This window comes from Carassius auratus, chromosome 50 (genome assembly GCF_003368295.1).
Source record: "Carassius auratus strain Wakin chromosome 50, ASM336829v1, whole genome shotgun sequence".
In the NCBI taxonomy this organism is placed as follows: domain Eukaryota; kingdom Metazoa; phylum Chordata; class Actinopteri; order Cypriniformes; family Cyprinidae; genus Carassius; species Carassius auratus.
In genome coordinates, this window is record NC_039292.1 from 9,573,158 (window position 1) to 9,597,354 (window position 24,197).

At 36.3% G+C, this 24,197-nt stretch overlaps 1 protein-coding gene across 3 annotated transcripts; it reads left to right on the plus strand.

The window, feature by feature from the left end:
* Positions 1–567: 567 nt before the first annotated feature.
* Positions 568–21,420, plus strand: LOC113066922 (ELKS/Rab6-interacting/CAST family member 1-like). Of its 3 annotated transcripts, XR_003279233.1 has the most exons (19): positions 568–716; positions 1,991–2,843; positions 6,224–6,601; positions 7,400–7,474; positions 8,338–8,493; positions 8,577–8,744; positions 8,824–8,991; positions 9,361–9,498; positions 9,684–9,824; positions 10,788–10,928; positions 11,179–11,372; positions 11,677–11,688; positions 12,746–12,833; positions 12,926–13,057; positions 13,938–14,098; positions 16,287–16,434; positions 16,698–16,799; positions 19,171–19,337; positions 20,345–21,420. XR_003279233.1 is itself a non-coding variant. In XM_026239055.1 (18 exons), exons 1-17 carry the CDS (start codon positions 2,157–2,159, stop codon positions 17,539–17,541), a joined length of 2,916 nt encoding a protein of 971 aa, XP_026094840.1. In that variant the 3' UTR covers positions 17,542–17,571; positions 19,171–19,290. The 3 variants fall into 3 exon arrangements, 2 of the variants coding, with proteins under 2 accessions (XP_026094840.1, XP_026094841.1); XM_026239055.1 differs by lacking the exons at positions 568–716; positions 20,345–21,420 and adding an exon at positions 17,515–17,571 and having other exon boundaries at positions 2,157–2,843; positions 19,171–19,290; XM_026239056.1 differs by lacking the exons at positions 568–716; positions 11,677–11,688; positions 20,345–21,420 and adding an exon at positions 17,515–17,571 and having other exon boundaries at positions 2,157–2,843; positions 19,171–19,290.
* Positions 21,421–24,197: the final 2,777 nt, after the last annotated feature.

Genomic DNA, 24,197 nt, shown 5'->3' on the forward strand with positions numbered 1-24,197 from the left:
ATCACTATTCAGAGATAGAAATAAAGATAAAATTATAAACCTATAGGGCATATCATGGCATATCTAAGAAACACACACACACATGTTTGTTTTTGTGAAAAGTGGTTTCATCCTATGGGCGTAATGGTTTTTATACTGTACAAACTGTATATTCTAAGGCCCTACACCAACCCTACACCTAAACCTAACCCTCACAGGAAACTTGTCCTCATAAGTCCTCATAAGTCACGCTCTCCTTGTAATACCTGTGTCATACCCATGTCATTATACAAAGTTGTGTCCTGATATGTCACAAAAACAAGAACACACACGCACACACACACCCACGCACGCACACACGCACACATACACACACAAACACACACACACACACGATATAAGTTCTGGAAATGTACACTACATAAAGAATATCTCAGTTTTAAAGTCAATTTAGTGAGATAAAATAAATATTTGTACCGGTTTTTCATTCTTAAAAATAAAAATAAATGTATTAAAATAAAATGACCTTCGTACCATGGCGTTGGCATTTCAGAGGCGAGTGTTGTGAGCGCGCAGCGTAGGCGTTACGTCACTGAAGTCCTCCAGCTCTGTGAAGATGCTGGTGTGTGTCTGCAAATAATGAAATCATAAAACAATACAAAGAAAAACTAGGCCGCTTCCCCCTCTTTCATACATCTACTGGACAGACGGTCGCTGAAACAGATCAGCCATACAAGGTAAAAATATTTTTTTGGAAAAAATCCTATCGTGGTTTATAATAAATTAGTGAATGCTCGCATATGTTTCGGTTAATCCATATCTAGCCTACACATCTTGATATTCAAAAAGCGCCTCTCATTTATTGTCGCATTTGCTGGACAACTATTACTGACAAAAGAGAAGGCAAATGTGTTAAGCCAAGCAATGGTGGAGAAGAAGGACATTGAGGGAGGATGCTCAGGATTGTGGCTGAGCGATTGCACGGATGAATGTCACGGAACATTAGGTTTAGTATATCTGTAATCGAAATTGTTCGGATGTAAGAATTGTAGTCTATGATTTTGCGCATTTGCAAGTCTTATAGACGTGGTGTGTAGGAAATGCCGACGCTTCTGGTTGGTTTGTGAGCGCTGTGAGCAGAACAGCATTCACCTAAATACAGCAGCATTATTGAGTCGACAGCGATGGACACTGAATATCTGTTGTTTTAGAATATAAATCATCAGCTTAGTATGCCATAATAACGCTGGCTTAGCCGCTGACATTAAATGTTTGATAACCTTGGAGTGTGAGTCCATAAAATCCCACCTTTCCTTTGATTCACTCATTCGGTGTGTAAATGGGAGCAACACTATTACATTATCTAGCTTGAGTGAATTATTTTATATATGAGAGTAATTGTCTATAGCACGAGCCAGATTTCTACTGAGTAATGCATAATAATATTATCAATGACAAACTATTTTCCTGTTGGACACTGTAAAGGTGCTCTGACACAACCAGTATTGTATAAAAGTGCTATTAAAATGAAGGTGACTAGACTTAAACTGTAATGTTTAGTAGAAGTGGTGTGGAGGAACACAGCTTAACATCACTGACTGAACATATACGTTTTTTAATCTCTGCTGTTTGTTGAAACCAGTGTCAAATATATACTTTTTTTGCTGTCTTGAATTGATTTTGAGTTTTATTTTTATTTCTTTGGTAACCTGGCAAGTCGAGTTATAGCTGTAATAATTATATCATACCTACTAAATGAAATTTAGCATTACAAATGTAGCTGCAAATGATGCACAAAATATCATAAAACAATAAACAATAACACTTTATTTTAATAAACCTTTCTCTACAGTCTACTATCCTGGTAGATTTGGACAAATTTCTAGTTTTCTAGTCTTCGCATTTGCAGACCTGATTATAGTGTTTTTATAGTTTTTAGAGACTATCCTGTCATTTCTTGTGTGATTATAGTATTAAGTTGTGTGTTTTCCCTTTTTATTTCATTTTACAGGTCACCATAGTTGCTCCATTTGACAGAAAGATACAGAAGACTGGCCTTTGCTTGACAGATCACATTCCTTATACTTGAGATGAAAATGACCTGGCCCATTTATTAGCACATTCCTTCACATAAAATTTTCGGTGGGTTCTCTCGCTTGCACTCTAAGCCTGACAATATGTACGGAAGTTCACGCTCTGTGAGCAAAATGGACAGCAATCACAGCGGGGGTAGAAACAACCAGGGCAACTCTGGACGCTCGCCACGCCTGCCTCAGTCACCCCGTATGGGCCACCGTCGCACCAACAGCATGGGGGGCAGCGGCGGAGGCCCGGGCGGCTCTGGAGGCAAGACACTGTCCATGGAGAACATTCAATCTCTAAATGCCGCCTATGCCACATCGGGCCCGATGTACATGAGTGACAATGAGGTCGCAATAGGCACCTCCCCTGACCTCCCTAAAAGCGGTGTAACGACGGGACGCTTCGGAGGCAGCATTCCTTACGGGGTCCGAGGAACAGTTACAGGCAGCACGCCGGATATGGCCATGGTGCCTGCAGTGTCCACCGACTCTATGGGCTTTGGAGGGGAGATCCACGCGGCATCAACCGTCCCTCACTCATTACGTCAGGCAAGGGACAACACCATCATGGAGCTCCAAGCCCAGCTCAAGGAGGTGCTGAGGGAGAACGAGCTCCTTCGAAAGGAGATCGAGGTGAAGGAGAGCAAGCTCGGCTCCTCCATGAGCTCCATCAAAAGCTTCTGGAGCCCGGAGCTGAAGAAGGAACGTGCACTGCGCAAAGACGAGGCGTCCAAAATAGTAGTGTGGAAGGAGCAGTACCGCGCTGTGCAAGACGAGACACAGGTGGGTACATCTGGCAGGATATGCCTGTTTTTTAAGTAGAAATGGATGTTTATTGCTGATCTGAGAGCTGTTTTACTGTTTCAGTGGGATTTAAGATTAAAGTGTGTATTTTTAAGTTAAGATGTTAAATGTTCTTTTAAGGCCCATTCACACCAAGCAGGGTAACTATACATTTTATTATAATTCTTTTAATTATATAACAATATTGAAGTCCACACCACAACTATAATGATAATGACATTGAGGAACGATTACGTTGAAACCATTTTCTGAATTTTTTTTCCAGCTGGTGAGCAATAAAAACATTGACAGCCAATCAGAATCTGACTTTAGAGAGCTGGAGCATTTAAAGTGGTAGGTGTATGCTTAGTAGTGTGTTCACACTGAAAAACAGATTGAGGCATAGAGCACTACGAATACATGAGTGACGTACTTCATCAATTTAAACAATACGGTCAGAACTTGTAACATACTTCAATACTATGTCATATATATGTGGATTATATATGTACGAATTTGTTACATACAACTGTACTAATCTTACTATTCTTGTCTTATGCCATATATGTGGCAGAAATGTTTGCGAATACAATGTGAGTGTGAAATATCGAGGAGCTAGACATGTTAAAGATAGTGACAACACAACTACAGTTTTGTTGGTGTTAACCACAACTAAAACTATTTAAAATTGGTTATTAAAATAAAGCTGAAATAATATACAGGGCCGTCCTTGGGGGGTTGTAACTGGGTGTAACCGGGCCCCATGGAAACAGACCGATGGGGACACCCCCACACCCCCACCTTGCACCGGGCCCCACATCAGCTAAGGACAGCCATGTTTGTGTGTGTGTGTGTGTGCATATATATATATATATATATATATATATATATATATATATATATATATATATATATATATATATATGTATGTATGTATGTATATATATATATATATATATATATATATATATATATATATATATATATATATATATTAGGGCCGGGACTCGATTAAAAAATGTATCTAATTAATTAGAGGCTTTGTATTTAATTAATCGAAATTAATCGCATTTGAATCGCAGATAAATATTTGACCTGAGAACAGTGAGAAGTATTTTTTTTCACATGGATTTATAGTATACCATTGAATAATGACTGAATACATAAGCTTAAGCAACAAAATATTGTTTATTTTTTGTTCAACCAAGTCTAGCAGACCAGTGCAATTTTTGCCATTAAGTGTAGCAATAGCATATTTAGAAACAATTTAGAAATAGTACATTTCAGAAATTCAGGAAGCTTATAGGTGCTGGAACCTTCTGTAAAGTGTTTTTTAAGTAAAACACAATACTGTCAATTACATTCAGAACATTGGAAACACTGACTATTAGAAAACATCTCTCTGTTGCTTCAGAGGCCATAACATACTAAGTCCAACTCTCAATAACCTTGGCCAAAACAATAAAGAGCTCAACATTAACTGTTGCACCAACAAAATACATAGTTCAACATAAAGTGTTAAGTCCACGCTAGCTGCTATATGTTTTGCGTTGAGGTGATACTTGAGGCTCGATGTGCTGCGGTGATATGCGAACGCTAGTTGGTGCTCCAGTATAATCGGTCCACCGACACTCATCCAGTGAGAAACGTTCCGCGGTGCAAAAATAAGTTATTAAAAATGCGGGAATTTTTTAATCTTAGTTAACGCGTTATTTTTTGTGTAATTAATTAATCTCAATTAACGCGTTAAAGTCCCGGCCCTAATATATATATATATATATATATATATATATATATATATATATATATATATAGACCAGCTTAAACCAGCTAAAACCTGCAAACCATCTTAGGTTGGATACTGATAACTATTTATAGACAAAGATGATATAATCATAACATTTTCACTGCATCAGTGCATTTATAGATATATAGGAGTAAGATATGAGTGATTAAAGATCCAGCTTCTCTTTAGATGAGAAGGAAAAGTCTACCTCTGCTGTGAGGTGATGCTAATAATGGCCAATCCTGAAATGGACATCCTGGTCCTGCTGCGCTCGGCTCACTGCTGAGTTGACTGCCTGAATTCCTGCAAGCTACAATATGTTCAATGTGCAATACATCTGAGCTGATAAAGGATGAAAGTCTGTTTTCTGATATTCAGTGGTTCTTTTAAAAGTACGTTGAGATATGGATGAGTTCTGATAGCAGTGACAGTGGCGTAGGCCTCCATCTATGTTGTGTTTGAAAGACTCCTCTTATTTAAATGTTTAGCTTCAAACTGTGATTCACTGCAACATGGCTGTCATGACAGATTTCCAGACGAAGGGGCATACAGCACTAAGCTAATGACGACTTGGTTATTCACTCAAAGCATAATCAGCATTATCACACTCCTCACACCGTTCACACGAGATTGAATTCACCACGAGCTCAGAGCTATGATTCTGTATGTGTTTTTGGTGATTCTTGGCTAGTATTTATGTGCCTGTTTGGCTTAATGAGACCTTACCATTAATTATGGCACTGTTGTTTATGTGTGTGTATGATTAAGAAAATGTACAATTACTGTTGTTCAGTCACCTTTTGGCTGCCATCATGTTTGCAGCATAGTAGTCGCATCTGAATGGATACATTTGGAGTAAAGAAAAGTTTGAGCCTTAGCATATATTTATTTCAGTTTTCTTGCCAACTTTAATTACAACTGGTGATAAAGGAATGAAAGAAAAGGACAGGACTTGTGGTAAAGTATGGTGTCCCATAATCAGAATTTGTGCTCTGGATTTCACAAATCCAAGTGCACACACACAGCAGTGAGTAGTGAACAAACACACCGTGAACACACACCCGGAGCAGTTGGGGGGGTGTGCTCACTACAGGGGAAAATTAACCAAACAACAAAAAATTTGGTTTGTTCCTCACATGATGGACGAGTGTTCATTTATTATTATTTATGTATTATTATAGTATTTATTAATGTTTGTTTGTTAGCTTATTTTTATATTTAAGTATTTTAATTTCAGTATTTTTGGGGGAATTTTATTATATTATTAATTTTTTTTTCATATTTCAGGTTGTTGTAGTAGTTATGAATGAGATGTTTACATCATAACTGCTCTCAGTACTTACTCGTATTACTGCTTCTATGAAAGATGATGCTGTAAATTGCACTGTATTTATTTACTGATGAATAAAGAGAAGCCATAATAAATAATAGGATAACAGCTGATAAACTATCACGTGAAACTTCTTGGCTGTTAACTCTCCCTTATATCAGTTACAAAATCTACAAATCTACACTGTAACTGGATAATGAACTACTTCTGTTTCAACTTTATTGTGAGTAAATACTGCATATTATTCTCTTCTATCCATCACAGCACCTGCAGACAACCGTGCAGGCACTGCAGGCCGAGCTGCGTATCCAGCGTGACTTGAACCAGCTTCTCCAGCCACCCGGGGAGCCGCTGGCCTGCGAGCCCAGCGAAGAGCAGGAGCGCCAAGCTCGAGAGGTGTTCTTGCTCCGTCGTACACTGGAGGAGATGGAGGTTCGCCTGGAGACCCAAAGGCAGACACTAGTTGCTCGCGATGAGTCAGTCAAAAAGCTCCTGGAGATGTTGCACAGCAAAGGACCCTCTTCTAAAGCCAATGAAGAGGATCACGAGCGCACACGTCGTCTCGCAGATGCCGAGATGCACGCGCACCACCTGGAGAACCTTCTAGAACAGCGTGATAAAGAGCTAGCAGCTTTGAGAGAGGTGTGTGATAGCTAGGGTTTAAAATATAAATGAAAAAAATATGAAAATTATATAATATGCTAAAAACTATATTCAAGGTTAATAATTGCATTACTTTCATATGGTCTTCTCTTAAATTTAACTGTATTCTCAGAAATGCCTTTAAAACAAACAGCATCGTGCTGTTTCTACAGTGCATGTGCACTGTGAAAGCACCCAGCATGCAATGCAGCTTGAATAGATCATTATTACAAATAAGTGTTTTTTATTTTGATATTTAAAAAATACTTACTGCTATAAAACAAATTTGAACAAGGCACATATTTAAACTGAATTTTTAATAATGTTTGCTGAAATGACAAACCTCATATAAAATGAATAGCAAATAAAACGGCTCATTCAGTATTTAGTACAACTTCCTGAGGTTGACAGCCAACATTTTCTGAGAATTAAGCACCTCATTATACATGAAAAAATTATTTTAAAAAAGTTTAGGCTCTATTTGTGGTAAGTGCCATATATAATCAACTGTAGTGAATTAAAGCAGACTATTCTCTCGTCATCCTCCATTATACCACATTCAGTCGCATAATGACCACAGCTATTCTCCTCAAAGTACAAAAAAATAAAATACTTGATTGAACTAGATAGCAGGAGTCCCTATTTGTACCTTTAATAGAGTACAGCTCCTGCAATGTGATAGAGAATTCAGCCAAAACTAAACAGCGCTGCTCTTCCTCAAGGTGTGATGAAATATCTGAGAGCTGTATTTCTGGCACTGGTGTGAAGGAAGTGCCAACCATGTGTCTTTCATTTCAGGAGCTGCATCGCCGCCTCGAGGGGACGCCAGAGACTACGAAAACCAAAGCTCTTCAGACTGTAATTGAGATGAAGGTAGTACTTTAGCTCCAGTTTAAATTAATGTAACTGTTTACATATGATGACAGCAACCACATTTATGCTTTGTCTGTCAGTGGATTAAAAGCATATACAAATTTATGTAATGTATCAAACAGTGTTTCATATGTATCAGTGTATCACACTTTAGCATACTTTTAATAAGAGTGCTAATTAAGGAACTAATTAGCTAAAAGTGCAAACTGGCTATAATGTTTACAAACAGTTAATTTCATGTTAAAGCATTAGTTCATGTCCAGAATAAACATTTCGTGAAGATTTACTCACTCCCATGTCATCCAAGACGTTCATGTCTTTCTTTCTTCAGTCGTAAAGAAATTAACGTTTTTGAAGAAAACATTCCAGGATTTTTCTCCATATAATGGACTTCAATGGTGGCCAGTGACAGTCCTAAATGCAGTTTCAGAGCAGCTTCAAAGGGCTCTTTAAGATCGCAGCCAAGGAATCAATGTGCATTGTACAAATGTCTAAAAAAGGAAAAAATTCTATCATCATTTACTCACTTTCATGTTGTGGCAGACTTGCATGATTTTCCTTCTTCTGTTGAAGTGATTAAAGAAATAGTTTACCCGAAAATAAAAAATTCTGTCATTTACTCACCTTAAAATTGTTCCAAATCTGTATGAATTTATTTTCTTCTTTTGAAAATGAAAGAAGTTATTCTGATTAATTTTGGTGACCAAAAAGTAGCTGGTAGCCATTGAGTTCCATAGTTCATGTTTCATTTAATGAAAATAAATGGTAACCAAAAATGGCGCAGCAGAAAAGTTATTTTGCACACTGGAATTGATTGATAGACACCAATGATGTCTGAAATCATAATTTTTTGCATCTCTCAGGATTCTCAGATCGGTTCTCTAGAGCGGGGCCTCAGAGAGCTGGAGGACCAGGTCATGATGCTCCGCTCCAGTAGCATGCTTAGCTGTGAGGAACGGCAGGAGGAGGCCAAGCAGATGGAGGTCTACCGTAACCACACCAAGTTCATGAAGAACAAGGTACTCCACAGTCTGCTTTAGAAGGACACATCTGGATTAGTCTCACATATGAATAACAAACCTTGAATAATTCTGTTTTGTAGATGGACCAAGTTAAGCAAGACCTTTCCAGGAAGGACAGTCAGCTCCTTGGCTTACAGACCAAGCTGGAGACCCTGACTAACCAGTTCTCTGACAGCAAACAGCATATTGAAGTGCTTAAAGAGTCTTTGACCGCCAAAGAACAACGTGCTGCTATTCTACAGACAGAGGTAGTAGATCACTCCAGTGGTTGGGCTTCACCCATCACACCAGCAGATTCTCTGACCATTGCATACAACGGTTTTGCAGGTGGATGCTCTGAGGTTGCGTCTGGAGGAGAAGGAGACCATGTTAAACAAAAAGAGTAAGCAAATCCAGGAAATGTCAGAAGAAAAAAGCACACTCAATGGAGAAATCCACGATCTGAAGGACATGCTGGAGGTCAAGGAGCGTAAAGTGAATGTACTTCAGAAAAAAGTGAGGACTGGATTTCACCGATACAATACATTTTTTAAATTTATTTTAACTTTCATTAACAGGGAACTGTTGATAAAAATGAACAAAATGTTATCTTACTAAATTGGTCACCATATCCAATATCCTTAAAAATATTGAAAGTACAAATAATAAAACAAAGAAAAATAAATGAATAAAAACACAAATGATGACTAACCCAGCTTATTCATATTCATGTTCTCTATATTACTTTAAGCATTAACAAAGAACAATGCAGGACATACATTTAAAAATTTTCTTAGAAAATGTTGAGAATTGACTACAGTAAAAGTGTGGTTGTTTATGAAAATGTCAATTCACATAAATCTTACATCAACTCCTGTGTTTCAGATTGAAATCCTGCAGGAGCAGCTGAGGGATAAAGAGAAGCAGATGAGCAGCCTTAGAGAGAGGGTGAAGTCCCTACAGACGGACACATCTAACACAGACACGGCTCTCACTACACTGGAGGACTCACTGGCTGAGAAGGTGAGGATCACCTCTAGAGGACACTAAAACACGCCACAACAGGACTACAGGACAAATCATTGGTGCACTTCCAAATGGCATCACGGCATCTGGAGTAGAACCATCTGTGCTTAGTTAGAAACATTTCATGCTCGTTGTGTATGCTTTCTTTTTAGCACCATGTTAATGTGTCCACTTGTAAACAGGAACGTATTATTGAGCGCCTGAAGGAGCAACGTGACCGAGAGGAGCGAGAGAAGGCAGAGGAGCTGGACAACAGTAAAAAAGAGCTGAGGGAGTTAAAGGAGAAAGTCAGCATGCTGCAGGGAGACCTGTCAGACCGAGAGGTTAGAGATCACCATTAAAAACACATAACAATATGTAGAACAACATGCAGCTATGCACTGTGAAAAATACACTACACAAAACATTGTAATTTTGTCTTTTATATATATATATATATATATATATATATATATATATATATATATATATATATATATATATATATATATATATATATATATATGTATATTTGTAAAATATAAAAAAAAAGATCCATTTACTATATTAAAACTTTACAGAGAATATTATAATAGTTTATTTTTCCTAATTTTACCTCATTGGCAAATAGATTCAAAATACTAAATATATGGTTTATGCTTAAAATAAGAAAATATTATTGGCCAGTGCAGTTTAGATAAACTTAATTCAAGATATATTCTCTGAAAACAAGTTTTAATATTTTATGAAATTTTGCTCTAAATTTGAAAGTAAATCTTAAAATATTTAATATTAAACATATTAAAAAATAAAATGAAGATAGCTGAAACAAGTCTTAGCAATTTAGCTAATCTCTGTTGTAGTGTTATTTTAGGATCATGTATAATTTTTTATATATTCAGTTTTCATTAAAAATTTGGTTTAATTTTAGTAATTTTGTCATTCGGGTTATCAGTTCTATTAGTTTTATTATGTTAGTTTATAGTTCAATATTTCAGTTGGCAAAAATGTGTCTAATCGTTAGTAGTTAATTATAACCCTGCTAAGTTCTTTTAAGTATATTTTGATCATTTACTAGAACACAAGACAAAATACTGATTAATTAATTTATTATAAAAATAGTGTTTTGATTTTTGTGATAAAATACTTTACATAAGAAATTACTTACATAAATTAGTCAATCTCAAAACACGCTTTAAAGCAGACATCCTAATTGACAGGTTTGTTGAGTCCCTGTCAAAACAATATCAACATGTATACTACAAGTGTTTGATGGCTCTATACCCGGGACTTCAATTTGGTTTCAGACTTCTCTGCTGGACCTCAAAGAGCATGCATCGTCGCTGGCCTCATCTGGCTTGAAGAAAGACTCCAAACTGAAAAGCCTAGAAATCGCCCTTGAACAGAGGAGGGAGGAATGTATTAAACTTGAGAACCAGCTAAAGAAAGTGAGTGAGAGCGTATTTATTCAAAAGATTTGTACCTTATATACAAATAGAATTCCAGCTAGCTATCTACCATGATTCTAAGAAAACTTGAATGGCTGTGGAAAAACATTGGTCAAAAAATGTGGGAACCCAGTGCATAGTATAGTAATGTAGCTAATATAAACTATAAAGGCAAAAAACAAATGGGAGTGTAAGCAAGGCTGTATATATGTGAGTTTGTTGGTGTGTTTATATCATGGTGATCTATTAGGTCCAGAGTGCCGCAGCCAATGCACAGGCCAACGCTGAGATATCTGAGAGGATTTCTTCACTTGAAGCTGATGTGGCTAGACACAGGGAAGACTCCGCCAAAGCCCAGGCTGAAGTTGATCGTCTATTGGACATCCTGCGTCAGATGGAGAATGAGAAGAACGACAAGGACAGAAAAATCAGTGAGCTGGAGAGGTCAGTCTGTTTCCCTGATTGGCTTGACTTGGTGTCTCCTCTTTTTTGATTTTATTTGATTATTTGTCATGTTGGTGAAGCAGTACAAAAACGTGTTACATCTTTATCCATTTTTGCTGTTTATGCATCACCGTCAAAGTGTTTTTAGTGTCTGTTTTTGACGAAGTTGATGTTTTGACTGGGCTTCTTTCCCCCTCTTTGAGTTTGGCTTTGAAGCACTGATCAAATGTTTTTTTCTCACGCCGAGTGGCCTTTGAACTTCTTCTTTTTGTCTCCCTTTTTTCACCTGGAAATGTGTACCTAGTGTGGCTTCCAGGTTAGTAAATACATGTGTACTTTCACACATAAATGGAGTCTTCAAGAACTAGAGTCAAATCTGTTTAAGACCACATGAAATCAAAGTTTCATGTAGCTTTTAGACAACTTTATACTAGTTGAAAAAACCTTAAAAAAAAACAAACAAAAAAAACAAGAAAACTAGCCAAAAGTATTAATGACATCCTGAAGTAGATCAGTTTTCTGAGGATGCACCAATCTTATAATTCTGGCCAATAATAATTTTCATCTTATGTCCAAATAACTGATAAATTCTACACTATTTTGTCAAAATAAATTAAAAGTCAAACACTGAAATGTGTTTGTGAATTTAGGCATCCCAATAATATAATGTATAGTAAAATTGCTATTCATTTTGAGATTGGCTAAAGATTATACTTAGCAGTGTTAAATTATTTTTAAAGATTATCTTTAAATTAGTTTTAAATGACAGGAAAAGTTATATAAATATATAAAAAAGGGAAAATGAACATGAAAAAATATATATTAATATTAAAAATGTATATTTATTATATAATCCAATAAAATTACATATTTTATAAATTTATCTGACATCAGATCAATTAAAAAATGCAGATTAAGCAGATATGGTATGTATTATCATGCATCCATTTTGTCCAATCACAAGCTCTCTAAAATGAGATTGCCCCACACACTGATCCCACCTGACACTGTCAGTTCATGGATGACATAAATAAAGTTTTTTGCCTAATAAAAAAAAAAAAAATCATAAAAAAAGCCTTTCTTTATGTCCCACAGAAGTTTTCGTCAAATGATTTCATGGGGTTTTAAAACGAAAACAAAGAAATTGAATGTATTTTGCCCCTCTGTTAAATCGCTGTTTTAGCTTTATGACTAACACAAGGAAGTTTTTATTTATGTGAACAGGCTTGGTGATATGTATTAACTAATAATAAAACCGGGTATCTTTTTCCAGCCATTAAATAGTCCCCTCCACCCCAAATCTCTTAAACTCTTTATTTTAATATTAAACTCCAGAGAGTTCCTCTAACAAGTGCTTCATGTTAATGTTTCAGGCAAATGAAAGAGCAGACTAAGAAGTCCTCTGGCAAACACAAGGAGCCGTCAGGGAAGGGCAGAAATGTCAATGATGGCCCACAGCAGGTAAGACGTAAGCTCCAAGGTTTCGACAGATCGCTGTATATTGTCAAACTGTGCTGGTGTGCATATGATGAGCTGAGCCCCGTCTGCCCCAGGAGTCACTGCGGCAGAAGGCAGAGCGGATCGAGGAGCTGGAGGAAGCTCTCAGAGAGAGCGTCCAAATCACTGCCGAGAGGGAGATGGTGCTGGCGCAGGAGGAGGCCGCACGGACCCACCAGGAGAAACAGGTCAATACTATAAGACTTACTATTTCAGAAACGACTATTCAATGGGATGTGTGTATGACTAGTTGACTATTTGATGCTTCTACAAAAACTATGATATGAAACCCTAAAAATGTTATTGACATGAGATGCTCAGAATAACAGTGAGTGGTGATGCAGTTGTCAAAGACGCCTGTCTCCCTGTTTATGTGGTGATAGCGCTTTTAAGGGGATGAATTTTAAGATACAACTTCTCAGAGTGGTTATTGTGAAAACTGTCTAAAAGCTAAAGCACAGCATGCTGGTTCTTACCTCAGCAAACTTCAAAGGTGACTTAATATGATTTAAAATAAGACAAAAAATAAACCAAAACAACAACAAAAAAATCTAGATTTTTTTCTTTGAATAACCAGGATTCCCACAATCTTGAAAAACTTGAATATTTGATGAAGCAAAATTGTAGTCAGGTGTGATTTCCAGACCTAGAAAAGTCAAAATAATAAAAGTAAATTAATGAAATAGTAAAACTCCATTTTAACTCCATTATAACGATCAAACTGTATTATTGGGTGGAAATTGTATCTTTAATTGTAGCTTTTATTCTTAAAGGGATAGTTCACCAAACATTTTAATTAAAGGGTTAGTTCACCCAAAAATCTAAATTATGTCCAGCAGCTTGTTGGTCAATGTGGCAAATTAAAGTGACCAACTTGAACATGATGCCAAAAATGCATAGGAGAAATCTTTCACACTCACTCAGCATTCCCGATCATGTGGATTCCTATTGAAATGACTGGATTTCACCTGCGAAAATTCCCCGAACAGAGACAACACATTTAGTCCATTTGTGACGTACAGAATAAACAGTAACAAATAAGTTACCTTCTGTTTATGACTTAAACAGATGGAAGAGCTCCTGGGAGCGATGGAGAAAGTGAAGCTAGAGCTGGAGTCCATGAAGGCCAAGATGTCGTCCACCCAGCAGTCTCTGGCTGAGAAAGAGGCTCATCTGACTACACTGAGGGCCGAGAGGAGGCGACACCTGGAGGAGGTGCTGGAGATGAAGTACGTTATGAACTTTCATTGTACATCTTATCATAACAGTGATTACAAAGAAAAACTGTGAATCAGCAGAGACTGAAAGGATGAAGTAGGTTTGTCGACGTTATTTGAAATGTAAATCTTATTTCGCATGGGGAAGATGCAGGCCATATATTTCATACAGGTTGCACATCCAAAACAAACTGTTCCTGAAGGTTTTTATGCTGTTTTATACATTAATAAATCAAGGCAGTGACTAAACAACCAACTTTGCATTGCAACACGAAAAACAATAGTTTTATTCAGATTCTATACAAAGGATATACAGAAAGCAGGCAACTTGACAATACAAGGGCACTTCCATTCTGTTCTAATCAGTGAAGCTGTCACTGCTAGTTTATATAATTTCATGCATCTGTGTTCAGCATGAGCTCATTGACTGTCCGTACACAGAGTTCTTCCATTATAATCCATAAAGCTGCAACAATGCAGAAAAATCTCTTATTTACACCATATTTACATTTAAAGAGCATTATAGTTTTGTTGCTCGCTTGCAGTGTACATTTGATGTATGCAATAAAAATTAGTGGTCTTTTGATCTGATACAGTGGATTTTGACCTATTGGTAATTAACAGGATTAGTTAGTTGCAATCAAAATCTTAAATATTTATTAATTAATTGAACACATGCAGTCTCGTCAGTACATGAACGTGTTCAATATAACGTGTAGGAACAGCAACAAACATCAGATTGTAAAGATTTTAAATATAATTAATCTTCGACTGCCATTTGTGAAGGATGCACATTTGATATGTGTTATATAATGAACTTGTGATCTAAATAAATATATTTTCCAGATCACATATTTAAATCATTACATAACAATCTTTCAGATGAGAGCTCATTCTGAGGTCACTTTGGCAAGCTGTAGTGTTAATAATATTAATCAGTTTAGCAGATAAACATCACGACAGAAAAATAGACTGTAAAACTTTAACTAGGTATATTTTTCCGTGCCATGTGTTTGTGCAGATAATAAATGCAGAGGATGATTCACTCTGCACTTGGCTTGTTCTGTTTGCTATTTCTGTCTCCACACTCCAGCCCTGCGCCTTGGAATATGTTGAAAAAACAAGAATAAGCAAGTTATTTCAGTCTTTCTGAGACAATTATGCACATCATTTTGACAAAATCCATACTCCCTTGAGAAGTTTTGTACTTGTGAAAGCAAACATCCTTTAACCTGCTCCATCGAATGTTGTAAGACTCCTGGTCATCATCATTGAGGTCAATTGCTTTGAAGAGCACTTCCACAGTACTTCTGTAAAGTGCTGTTTGACGTCGAGCTTGGACTACTAATCATTTCTACTTATATGAGTCATTATGGTTTGAAAATGTTGTTTTATTTTTGCATTTTGTTCTTAATTTAAATTAGTTTTAATAGTGTGGAATTACTACTACTACTATTACTACTACTACTGTTAATGAGAAAATGCTTTTCGACATTGGGCTTCGACTTCTTATAATTTCAGTCAGTGATTTTATAGTTTAGAATTTTTTTGTTGTTGTATTTTTGTTCTTAATTGTAAAAATAATAATAATAATTTAATTAATAAATAAAATAATAATTGTAGTAATAATAATAATACCGTATTTTCCGGACTATAAGTCACACTTTTTTTCATAGTTTGGCTGGTCCTGCGACTTATAGTCTGGTGCGACTTAATCAAAATTAATTTGACATGAACCAAGAGAAAACATTACCGTCTACAGCCGTGAGGGGGCGCTCTGTGCTGCACAGTGCTCCTGTAGCCTACACTAAGCAGCATAGAGCGCCCTCTCACGACTGTAGACGGTAATGTTTTCTCCTGGTTCTTGGGTCTAAATAAATGCGACTTATAGTCCGGTGCGACTTATATATGTTTTTTTCCTCATCATGACGTATTTTTGGACTGATGCGACTTATACTCAGGTGCGACTTATAGTCCAAAAAATACGGTAATAATAATAAATTCAGTTTGACATTGGCAATTGACTTCTAATAATTCAATTTCTTTCTTTTTAATAAATCTTTTCTTTTTTAAATAGTTGTATTAATAAAAATAATAATAATATGTATTATTATTATTATTATAAAGATATGTTTTAAATTTAGTTAAAAAAATGAATCATTTTGTAACATAACTTGATTTCAAAAATTGTAATTCACAGACAGGAAGCTCTGCTGGCAGCCATAAGTGAGAAAGATGCTAACATAGCATTGTTGGAGCTGTCTTCATCCAAAAAAAAGAAGACACAAGAGGAAGTGGCCCAGCTGCGGAGGGAGAAGGACCGTTTGGTGCAGCAGCTCAAACAGCAGGTATGGACTGTGTCACAAGACTTCAACCGAACATATCTGTTTGTCCTCAAGGTCAAGTTGTTTGCTTGCTTTAAATCAATGATCACAGAGAACTTAAAAGGCCTAGACAAAATACATCTTTGTTTTGACTGGTGGGTTTCTGAATGCAAACAAGGTCTACTGATGTGCTTTTGACTGATCTCTTCTCAAACCCCAACCTTTTGTTTTCATCCATTTCTACCCCCCAATCTTTCCTTACATCTATGCCCCCTCTTTTCTCCTAGACACAGAACCGTATGAAGCTCATGGCGGATAATTACGATGATGGCTACTTGAAAACACCTACTGACCAGACCAACCACAAACCTCCAAAATCACCCGATCAGGTCACAATCCAGTCCTACAAACATCGGCAAACTGTTAAAGGCACAGTCCACCCCAAAATGAAAATCCTATCATTATTTACTCACTCTCATGACATCCCAAACCCATGAAAATTTTGAGTAAATGATGACAGCATGTTCATTTTTAGGTGAACTATTCCTGTATAATTGTACCTGTCATCAGCTTTTCTTCAGTAGAAATTCAGTATGGCTGAAAATGAAATAACTGTACCATTGCTGTATTTCGCTTATCTCATATTCATAGGAGCTTAATCTAAACAGCAAGCCAAAGAAAGATAAATTGGGGGTGTGGTCAGTTTCATTTGGTTACATGTTAATAAAATATTCATACTAGAAACTGAATTGGAAACGGATGCTCTGTCGTCCATTTCTATTGCAGTCGCATCGTCGTAATTGAAATGGAGCTGCCCTCATCTCCAACGCAGACGCCATCATTTCCTTTACGGCCTTCATATTGATCATAACTTCTCAATCCTATGGATTTCTATTACTCATGACTGTAGAAATCGCCCCTAAGTGCAGATCCAGGATCAGTTTCCCTTAAATCCTGTAATACAGCATTTCACATTGACGACGCTGAAGGCTGATCCTGCGTCTGCGATTATGGGTTGCTTCTACCTGGATATATTCTCATACTAACCTGATCTTTTTTCCTATGCTGCACTTGGCTAAAACCCTGCCATCTCTTAACCAATAGGATGATGAGGAGGGCATTTGGGCATAGCCTCACTGGTAGCCATTTTGTTTTAGAAGGGTGAGCATTTCTTTGATGGACATGTAAAAGCCAATCTCAGCTGCCCTGTTCCTCTCCATGTCACATCAAACCCCCGCCTGTCCCGTTCTGCTTGTTTGAGATCATTGGCTATGTCACTGCAGTGAAAACAAGCTTCTCAGCTTTCCCGTAGGATGTTTTATTAGCAAAGAACTTTTCATACTGTATTTCAAAGGCCATTCATTTTGATATAAAGCCTACACACATATAACTCATTTATTACCGCACTGCTATGAAATAGTCTACAAATCTCATTTCTCCTTCTTTTGTTTTCCCCCTTTTGAAGCTTTTTATCTCTTGTATGTTTTTGTGGTTAAACATAATCCCAGATGGTGCATTATAGTTACATTATAGATATATACAGATATTTACATTATGTATATTATATAGTTAATAAACAGAATATAAAGAACATACTAAATACATTTTTTATGTGAATTTTTAATAAAAATGTCCAGTATAAAGTTAATAAATATTATGCATACACAGTGAGGTTTGAGACCACATTGGAAATCTCTGATTCAAAATCTAATTTCATTTAGAAACAAATAAAGTTTAGGCATTTGGTTTATAGAACATCCAAAATAAAAAAATAAAAAATATTTCAAATAATTTCTGTTCTTTTGAACCCTATATTCAACAAAGAATCATCGAAAAAATCACAGTTTCAACAACAATATTTAGAAGGATAACTGTTTTCAACATTGATAATAATATTAAATGTTTCTTGAGCAGCAAATCAGCATATTAAAATGATTTCTGAAGCATCTTGTGACACCGAAGACTGGAGCTTTGCGTCACAATAATTTTAAAATGTATTCAAACAGAAAACACTACATTTAAATTGTAACATTTCACAATTTTACTGATTTCACCTTTGACATTTTTGATCAAATAAATGCAGCATTGGTAAGCATAAGATAATAAGGTTTTAATAATAAGGTCCACCATTAACCATGTGTTTCATTTTTTTTTTTTATTAATTATAATCTTTAAATTATTGTTAAAAATAATGACATCCAAACCCAAAATGCAGCTGTTATTAAATATATCCTTTTGAGGCTACTGCACATGGCAGTTTGCTGTCAGTTTACAGAAACATCAACGAAATAAATGAAGACTCATTGCTGTTTGTCAGTGTTTAACTAAACCAGTGTTCGCTGGAAGCTAAGCATGACCCAGAATGAGAACAAATAAACTAAAATCACATTAAGAGGCAGCATAATGAAAATAAAAAAAATGACCTAGAGTCACATCCTGACACGATGACAATGCTTGTTACACCAAAAGAACACGATTTCTTATGAGAGTCAACAGAAACATTCACAATAATATAATGGAATCGAATGACTCCTCACTGTTCTGGGTAATGTCTTGGCTTGTCTCATCATGTCTGAAAAGCATGTGTTTTGCATGCAAACATACCTTGTGGCTTTTAAAAGCATTGTGCTGATAGAAATGATGTGCCCGCAGTGAACAGTGTCAACCCCAGCAAGCTAAATGTTGCAGACGCACGAGAGCAGACTGTCTGTTTCCCATAATCCTCTGTTGTGTGGTAGTAACAGTGTGTCTGCTGTGTAGATAAGATCTGGGCGGAAAGCTACAGTGCACAGGAGCTCTACACTGGCCACCTGATTATCCCATACAACTACCCCAAAACCCTTTCCTTACACAATCAACTCAGCCCACATCCCATCACACAAGTTACCCAGGACCCACCGCCAGAGACGACACACACATTCTCACAGGTAACACTTTCATGTCTGTGCCTAACCATAACCATGACATAAAAAGTCAAAATTGGGATAAAGAGTTATAATCCTTTAGTGTTCCTGTAGCTCAACTGGTAGAGCACTGCGCTAGCAAGCAAGCAAGTGCAAGGTTGGGGGTTCGATTCCCCGGGAACACATGACATGTAAAAATTGATAGCCTGAATGCAGTGTAAATCGCTTTGGATAAAAGCATCTGCTAAATGCATAAATTTAATTTAATTTTGACTTTGTTTCATAAATATGACTTCTCATATTATCTCATAAATATTTGGTATAATTTTCTAGTTGTGCATAAGCAAATCAAAAAAAAATGTATATTATGGATTCTAACTATGGAAGTCCACTTCCACCACATCATGCTTTGGTAAATCACAATTAAGACATAAAAAGTAGAAATTATGAGATGCTTAGTCGAAAATTCTGACATAATTAAAAAAACACAATTCAAATTCTGAAATTATAATTATTATAAATCTTAAATTAAGTCTTTTTGTTCCATAATTATTACCGCACAATTTCAACTTTTTCATAAATAGCTTTTTTATTTTGCAATAATTATGTAATAACCTCAACATAATGCCATAATGTCACCTTTTTATGTCAGCATTATCTTTTTTTGTGGCAGAAAATGGTTTATATGTATATGAAAAATAAAAAAATAATAAGTGTTAATTTAGTACAATTAATTACATTAAAAAATTATGCAATTAATTTTTATTTATTTATCATGATTTAATCATGACCCTGACTGCATGAAATCCACAATGAATTCAAGCAATATTTTTATCAAGCTGATTATTTGTGATTAATTGTATTATATGTAATTAATGCCATTATTAGATTTTTTTATTCACTTGATGGCCCATGAAACCTTTTTATTCTCATTATTTAAAAACAATATCCACACTAACGTTCAAATGTACTGAATTAAAAACTTTACAGGTACATTCTGCACATAACTAACATATATGATTTTGTTTTAGGTTTCCAGTGGGAGTCTGGGATGGTGAGTTAGTGCGGAGCTGCAGTTAGGATCCCTGGACCCTCCTTTGGACCATCAAATCCAAACTGGCCATGATCGAACCCTCCAGCTTCCTCCACTGTCTCTCTGCCCTCACCTCACACCTAAACCAAACTGGAGCCCTCTAAGAGCCTGGACAGTCTATAGTCTTAATACTGGTGCAGCTTTGAAAATATGCAGTGTTAGTTGAGTCGTGAATGCAATTTTAATTTCGTTCTCTTGATATGTAATCATGGTTGAGTAAAAACAGATTTAGAATGTTAACCTGATCAGTGGGTGGTGCTATATAAACATAACTTAATGCAAAACTGTTGTTTAACAATTAAAAAGAAAAGTGTTATACTACTTTAACTGCATTCAGTATTAAGACTATCAGACCCTCAATCTATTCTGCATTTAGGTAGCGTCTTGCACTGGTTATACTTCATTGGATGACCCTTCCCTTTTACCGAAAACCTATAGGACACCTTCAAGAGCATGACTTAACTTTTATAGATAGTGATGGCTATTCCTCGCACCTGACGCTTCGTCAGTGGAAAAAATCAGGTTCTGTATGTTCTTTAATTCAAATTAACAACTGCTACAAGGAATAGACATAAAATATATATGAAAAGAGTTAGCATTGCTCATGAAGGAGTCCACCAAGGGGTGCGTGCAAGAAATGAGTTCTCACTTAATGAGACTATTGTTGTTTTCTAGCAACTCTTAAACAGGACATTGTAGGCTCCAAAATATCTTCATAACATGTCCAGATAACCAGTTTCTGAGAACGCATTGCTGGTTTTATGTGCTCTCATAAACATGGATATCATTGTGTTTTATCTGTATCTCTCAAAGTGGATTTTTTTAAAGTGTTGCATTTGTGGCCTATTGTCTTTGTGTATTCAAATTACAATTAAAAAATGGATAGTCCACTTAAAAAGAAAAAAAGAAAAGAAAAATTGACTGAAAACGAGATGATCAAATCAGACAAAAGACACGGGTATGAGTGTTCTGAATTTGTATAAATGTGTATGTATATAAATATCTATTATCAGAGTTTTCACTCTCTTATGTTTTTATTTTTCTGTTTGTGTTTGGATATACAGTTTGCCATTTGGGTGAACATATATATAAATATAAATTGAGGAGCGGGATTCTGGACCAATAAAATTTCACAGTGGACGTGGCTACCATAACCTTTTTCAGAGGAAGGAAAAAAGTTTTTCTGAAAGAAAAGCTCACTAAATCTAGCTGTCCAGTTTGAAAAAATAGCTTAAAGGGGGGTGGGGGGGGTGAAATGCTATTTCATGCATACTGAGTTTTTTACACTGTTAAAGAGTTGGATTCCCATGCTAAACATGGACAAAGTTTCAAAAATTAAGTTTCTGTTACAAAAAAACCTCTTCCGGTTTGTCACAAGTTTCGGAAAGTTTTTTTCAAATATGGGTCTGTGTGACGTTAGATGGAGCGGAATTTCCTTATATGGGTCCTGAGGGCACTTCTGCCGGAAGAGCGCGCGCTCCCATAGAGCAGAGCACGCTGAGCACAGACATTCACTGATCAGAGCGAGAGCGAATTATCACCAAAAAAGTGTGTTTTTGGTTGCCAGGGCAAGACAACCCTGCACAGATTACCAAAAGAGAAACAGCATTAAGGGACCAGTGGATGGAGTTTATTTTTACAGAGCATCAACGGAGTTGTGCAAGTGTTTGTGTTTGTTCCCTGCATTTTGAAGATGCTTGTTTTACAAACAAGGCACAGTTTGTCGCCGGATTTGCACATCGTTTATTTCTTAAGGATGATGCAGTCCCAACGAAAAAGGGTCACGATCGTGTGTTGGAACCACAGGCGGTGAGTAAAACTGCTTCAAATATCTCTGTGTTGTTAACTTAGCTATCGGTGCGTAAGCACATCAAGTAAACAACATGTGATGTGATGTCATCAAACTGCACTTTCCACATGTACAGCTTAAAAAAAAAAATATTTTTTTTTTTACATAAAGTGGAACTTAGTCATTTTCCAAAACCGCTAAGCAAATATATACAGTTTCAATAAATACCACATAGAGACGTCCTGCTGTAGTCATTGCTGCGGCTGCTGCTCTTGTTCAATTTCAGCCTCGGGATCTGATTCTGGATCATAAATAAACGGCTGAATCTGACTGTTAGCCATGGTTTGTTTTGGATGATGGTTTTTTCCTCAAGGTAATGTCACAGCTTCCAAACGCTCTCGCCCTCGTGATTCTTTAACTCCGCCCAAACGTCACGCCTCCAGCCTCTCGAGACTATCTTTCTCTTATAAATATAATAAAACTAAAGACTTTTTGGAGTTATGAAGGATGCAGTACTACTCTATAGGTATTCAAGATTAACAGGAGATTGAGTGTAAATGAGCATTTCACCCCTCCTTTAAAATGCTTTATTTTTAGATTTTTTTTATTATTATTTAATCTTTCTTTTTTTTTAAGCAGTGGACATTTTTTCTTTCAGCTGAAAAAGAGAAATTGAATAGAGAACAAATGTAAAGATTCTCTAGAATCTAAAATAAAGATTGACTATTCTCTACACGTGACACAAACTATACTATAAGGTGGAAAAAGTCATTGTTTGGAAGAGCATGCATTGTACATGTTTTAAATCACTGCTGATTTAACTTGGATTATACATCATATTTGATTAATCTGTAGCTTTAAAAAATTGGCTACACTAAATTAATTTCACCCACCCTTTCATAAGTGCTACAGATGGGAAGGGATAGTTCACACTAAAATGTACTTTTTCCACTATGCTGCTGTCTCTCATACTGCACATCTGACACATTACTGATCCCAAATTTTATTTGACATAGTTATCACATTACAATTAGCGTCATTTCAGACTTTCGTGCATATATTGAGTTGAACCCATTTTACAATCTAACTATTTAAATTAAATCCAAGAAACTTATCACTAAAACTAAAGGCCTGAGGTCAACTTGTCTCCCGTCTCCTTGCATGCAACAATGAGAGGAACCTGTGCAAGCATTAGGTTTAATGAAGTCAAGGCTTTTGTAATGCAAACAAGCAGTCTTGACTTTATCTGTTGTTGATGCACTTTAACTATCAACTCCAGATGTATCCTCTCCAGCTCGAAAATCTGGATAAAAACAGCCAGCTCACTTGCATTGGGTTTCCCACAGAATTTGCCTCAGTAGTGTTATATAACTGTTAGGAAAGAGCCTGAGTGCACTTGTCTGTTCTTTTATCACAATTACATAATGACCACTACCACATCATGCAAATGTGTCGGAGTAGTGTTCGCTAATGTGGTACTCAATCCCAACCGGTGTCAAATGTTTCTGTGAGATGGTTTATGGAAAAATCTCAGTGTTTACACAGTCAACTACACTGATTGGCTGAACCGTCCCAGAGGATTTCAGACTGTGACATCATAGGGCACCACACAATAATAGTCTTGTCCATAATTGGTAAGGCTTTTCTGATTAGTGGTAATAAAACTGGGAGTTGGCTAATAATATATCCATTGCTGAGCACTATAAAAAAAAGTCTGTAAGTTAAATACAATCAATTATGTTTGGACACAGGTTGATGTTTTTATGATATTAAAGACACTTGGACATAAAGTTTTCCACTGTTAATGCTTGGACTACTATGGTTGCATTGTTTCTATAGTTGTTATAACATTTCTCGTAATGACATTTTCAGTTTGATGTGGGGTTCAGTTGCAATTGTTAACAAAGGACATCTGTCATTACATATACTGATCTGGATGGAAGTTATTACCAAAATGTATCGTGTCCATTGTCCATTACCCAAATCCTCTAAAAGCAAGTCA